General features: G+C 39.6%; 1 protein-coding gene across 1 annotated transcript in view; it reads right to left on the bottom strand.

Annotated features, from left to right (window-relative positions):
- Window positions 1-5,109, bottom strand: part of ccdc18 (coiled-coil domain containing 18) — a gene marked incomplete in the record, with an annotated part of 39,205 nt that overhangs the window by 23,490 nt on the left and 10,606 nt on the right. The window contains 5 exon segments of the mRNA XM_014025349.1: window positions 1,273-1,486; window positions 2,914-3,077; window positions 3,188-3,330; window positions 4,305-4,472; window positions 4,554-4,670. Coding sequence (XP_013880803.1) covers window positions 1,273-1,486; window positions 2,914-3,077; window positions 3,188-3,330; window positions 4,305-4,472; window positions 4,554-4,670 — 806 coding nt within the window.

The raw sequence follows: 5,109 nt of genomic DNA, 5'->3' as shown, positions 1-5,109 counted from the left end.
CTATAAATTTAAGATTGAATGCAACAAAATAAATGTAAAAGGTGAAAGATATTAATAATTGTCCTACCACTGAGCTGCTGGCTTGAAGTAACTGAGCAGTTAGTTTGTATTACACAGTATTAATGTCTGAAAATAAGCTGCTTTAAAGTCCGCATCAAACATAAACTAAATCTGACATAATGCACCTACTCACTAGAAACTCATCAGTGAGTAAAACTTTATTAGTTTCAGATTTAGTCAGTCACTTAGTTCTTATCAGTGTTTAAAAGAGGACGTGTTAAAACTCTGTTTAGTCAAAGTTAAACATGAAACATCAAAGTTCATTACAACTGGCCCTTCAGGGCCACCATAACACTCATGTGGCCCTCGGTGAAAATGAGTTTGACCCCCCTGCTCTRGAGGGATTTCATCTGTTATTGAAATCTCACTTAGAACAGAAGAAAGACACATATTCTTACTAGTAGCCTGTAGAACAAAAACTACAAGTGATAAAGTCTGATTTTATTAAATGAAGGAGATAAATGTACCTCAGGTAATTTAGTTTTTGTTTTCACCTTGAAAATTTCTCCTATATTATTAAGGAYAAAAAGCTTTTTTTCCAGCCAAGTACCAAACTAAAATAATTGTTATTCCACCTACATACCAGCAAAAAGCAAGTTAGTAAGAGAAGTAGAGACTTCAAAAAGTCCATTTTAATTTTGTCAAACAGGCTGACTTGAACACTTATAAGACACTAACAGATTTTGAGTGTTATTATCTGATTGTAGGCTCAAACAATTTAATTAAACCACCAGGACCATGAAATGTCTAAATGCACCGTGTTACAGAAACAAAAAATAGTGGCTGTTAAAAAGTTTGAGTGGCCGGTACAAAACTTTTTCTACCAGCCACTGTGGCTGCTGGGGAAAATTTTTAATTTCCACCCCTGGTTGCAATAGTTGGTGGCAAAATTTAAACAGAAATCGAACCTAATCAATGAGTTGCAAATGATTTTTAGTTCCTATCACACCAACTTTAAGGTCATAATATTTAAAACTGTTAGAGTTGTCCCACATGTGTGTTTGTAAGGTCAGCTAGCTGTGGCAGCCATCTTGTTTCCATCAGTGAATCAGTTGTTGATGAACATGTAGAGGTTACTTTCTGACAGTTTCTGGTAACAGACTGTGTGACCCTCTGTCAGCAGGTGATACAGATGGTGTTTCAAACAGAAAACGTGGATGCAGAGCAGGTTTTACACCTGTGTACAGAAGAACACATCATGTCTGTCCTCACCCAAGCTGCTCGGTCAGTTCGTCCACTCGTGCTCGCCGCTCTTCAGAGGTGCTTTGGCTTTTCTGCAGGACGTCTCTGAGCTCCTTGAACTGTTCCAGGGTGTCAGCCAGCTCTTCCTGCACCGTGTGTGACCGTCTCTCCAGGATCTGGGCTTTCTGTGAACAGCTGATCCGGTCTGCCTCACAGCGATGGAGCTTCTCCTCCAGACGATCGACTGAGGAAAGATGAGCGATAAGAATGAGAGAAAGAGAGCAGGAAACAGCCCAGATACATTTAACAAACTTTAAGTTGTTCTGGTTATAATTACAACAACAGTCTGCTCCAGGGTTCGACAAGATTTGTTTTTTTACCTGCCCGACATGAAAAGTTACCTGCCCGAAACAAAAATGTTCAAATTTTGATAAAATGAGAAAAAAAGTGTACTGTACTTTGTACTACAAAAATACTAACATGGTTATACAGAGGTATATAATATATGACATCTGATTAAACAGATGCAAACATTTTAGACTGAGTTACTAACAGTCAATTGTTTTAAGAACATCTGACAACAGCAGCAGCTTTGTTTTAAATACAATTTACAGAACATGAAAAAGTCTGAAATTTGCATTAATTAAATCTTATATAGTGAATTTCATATCCAAAGATACATTTAAGATATGTTGAACTGAAGTCTCCATACAACATGATGATAAATCTAATGTTATTTATACAAGTCAGAATATAATTAGAGATATCTTAAATAGGTATTTTGAATTGTTAAAATATATTAAGAGATGTCTATTTATTTGTTTGTTTGTTTCTTTCCTTCATAAAAACAAAACCATCTATGTACAGCATTAAAAAACAATCATACCCTGAAGTAAAAGGGTGCAGAGTGAAGTAAAAAAAAACCTCATCATATTTGCCCCTTATTTTCAAAATTCAACTTCAACACACAAACAAGCTGGAAAGATCTCCAAATTAAAAGAAATAAAGTAAATAAAACAAAATAATAAAAGAAAACATTTTATTATTTTATCCTAAATAACTAATATGTCTAATTTAGCCATAAAACAATTTCAGATAACTAGAATATAAGTGTGGTGAAGCCAAATAAATGATAGATCGGCCTGCCATACAATGAGCTTCTGACCCGCTGCTGCTGCTCTCTCATCTTCATCATCTTCTTCATCAGAGCAGAAGCTGACATCAGTAAGATGGATTTATGACTGAACAAACATTTTTTTTTCATCTCTGCAGGTAACAATACATAAAAAAACATTTTTTTCCTCTGAAAACACGGGTGTGAAAAAAGCTACGGTTGTTAAAGCTTCTCTCTGCGCGACGTGCAGCAGGAAGGAGGGAGGAAGAGATCCTGCGACACGACGGCAACATGTAACTTTTCTACAGCGGGAGGGAGGGGGACATTTTGATGATTTATTCTCTCTTTACGTGTTTTAAAACGCCATATTTCTTCATTTATTTTCAGATGATTTTGAATAAATGGCCGTATAAAATAATAAATGAAACTGGTTACCTGCCCGGTCGGGCAGGCATCGGGACACACCCACCTGCCCGAATATGAGTTTTAMCTGMCSCGGGCAGTCGGGCARTAGGATTTGTGGAACCCTGCTCTGGTCTATGAAGGACTGACTGTACCCAGTGAMGTCTTGGTGACCAGCTGGCTCTTAGTGTGCTGCAGGTTCTCCTCCAGCTCTCCAATCTGAGCCGTCTTGATGGAAAATTCTCTCTTCAGGCGCTCCAACACAGACTCCTTGGCAGCCAGCTCAGCTTCACACATCTTCATGTCTGAAGTCAGACGGCTGCAGCACCCAAAACCACAGAGCATGAAAGGTCCAACTTTATCAAACTGACAAAACGTWTTAATTTAAAGAGAAGTTCAAGTCTCCTCGTTTGCCCAACATRTCCTGACCTGATGGACTCAGACAGCTCTGAGTTCTGCTGCTTCGTCTCCTGCAGCTTCTTGGAGGTCACCTGTGCCTCCTGCTCTCTGCTCCTCGCCTCCTCCTGCTGAGACACCCGAGCTCGTTCCAGCTGCTGCTCCAGACCGGACAGCTGCAGACAACAGGACATATAGCATGTGTTTGTGTTTCCAATGAGCAGAAAATCCATTTTTATTCATACGTTTATATTAGAGGACACAAGRTTAGGAGAACATAGCACTGACATGGTTATAGAATATTCATATAATTATATGTGACCCATCACATCGAAACCAGGATTAAGTACAAAAGTGGAATGTGGAAAAATAGGCACTTATAGGGATTTGATTTAAACGTGTAAAAATTGCATTTTGTCAAAATATAATGAATTGAAATGCTGTAAACAGGACAAACCAAAAAAACTGATTAAATATAACGTTGGGTGAATTTCTTTACTTATCTTTATTAATCTTTAAAATACTGTGGTTCTTAGGTGTCATGTCATGTGTATGTAGTGAATGCAGGCGGGGCTCAAAGTCCCCTTGTTTTGTTTTGGTTTGTTTTCCCACAGCATCCAAACCAATAAGTCAGGTGATGGGGCACATGACCCTCTGTGAACAATAGAGCTAATCAAACCTATTGTTAGTTGATGACACTCTTTTGCATGTGACTAACCTGTTTGTCCACCATGTGGAGGTGGAGCTTATAAGGCTGAGTTCATCTGAAACTCATCAGACTGAAGAAGTCTCTTGGAGGAGAGACGAAACGTTTCACTAAAGAAGAACCATCCAGAGGACCTACTGATTTTTTCTTTTTGATTTTTTCTACCTGGATTACTGAGATGCATCAGGACAAGGGAAACCAGAATTGAGCGTAACTGCGTAGGAAGACAAGGGCCAGGCTACTGCAGATCCAAAAAAATGTCTGAAATCTAAAAATGTACTGCTTACAATCAAGGTAAAGGAAATCATAAACTAACATTTGCATTTGTAGCTAAAAACACTTGAATTAAATCAAATGTAAAAACAATATTTTTGATGCTCTTCTAAGGTGATACTTCCTGTGAAATGACAGTACGTTATAAAACACAGACGCTCCCCGACGGACCTGTCTCTGCAGCTGGCTCTGGCTCTCCTCCAGCTCAGACACCCGAGCCGTGCTCTCAGTCAGCATGGTCTGCTGCTGCTGCAGACACACCTGCAGCTGCAGGTTCTGCTCACTGCAGCTCTGGTGAACAGAGGTGATGCTGTGGAGCTTCTCCTGCAGGAAGGACACCTGAGGAACCAGAAGGAACAGGTCTGAGAGCTGGGCCTGGCAGTGTGGTTCAGGTTTTCTTCAGTGGGTCTGAAACCACACCTTGTCATGTTTCTTCTGCAGCTCGGTCTCATAGTTGTTCTTGACATCCTCCACGTGGAGCCTGTAAGAGTTCAGCTCTTCTCTACAGGCCGACAGGTCTGACTGCAGCTCACTTATCTGATGAGGAAACATGCAGGACGTTACTTCACTTTTAGCAGAAGATGGAATATTAGCAGTAGTAGCTGTGTTGGCTTTATATCCTGTGCTTGGCTCATTAAAGTTAGAGGTACGGGATTTTTTAACCCATTCTTTTTTTACAGCGTAGCTTCAGTTCATTGAGCTTTGCCTACATTCATTTCAGCTCAGCTCCCACCCCAGTGTTTCAATCAGAACCTTTACAACATATTCTGATAAAGATCTAGTTGCTGCTTGAAGCCCTATCATTTAAGGCACTATAGAGAACATGAAGTCTGTCCCTTTTTCTGGGCAGATTTCAGAACTGCTGGAATATGTTAACATGCAAACTGCAAGGAAGGAATCCTATCAGCAGAACTCAACAAAGACAGTGGTAGAGCTGCATCTCCTTTGTCCAATGTATATGTATACTGTATATTAG

This window comes from Austrofundulus limnaeus, unplaced genomic scaffold, assembly GCF_001266775.1.
Source record: "Austrofundulus limnaeus strain Quisiro unplaced genomic scaffold, Austrofundulus_limnaeus-1.0 Scaffold470, whole genome shotgun sequence".
NCBI lineage: Eukaryota > Metazoa > Chordata > Actinopteri > Cyprinodontiformes > Rivulidae > Austrofundulus > Austrofundulus limnaeus.
The sequence above is the reverse complement of the archived record's forward strand: the minus strand, read 5'-3'. Positions and strand labels throughout refer to the sequence as shown.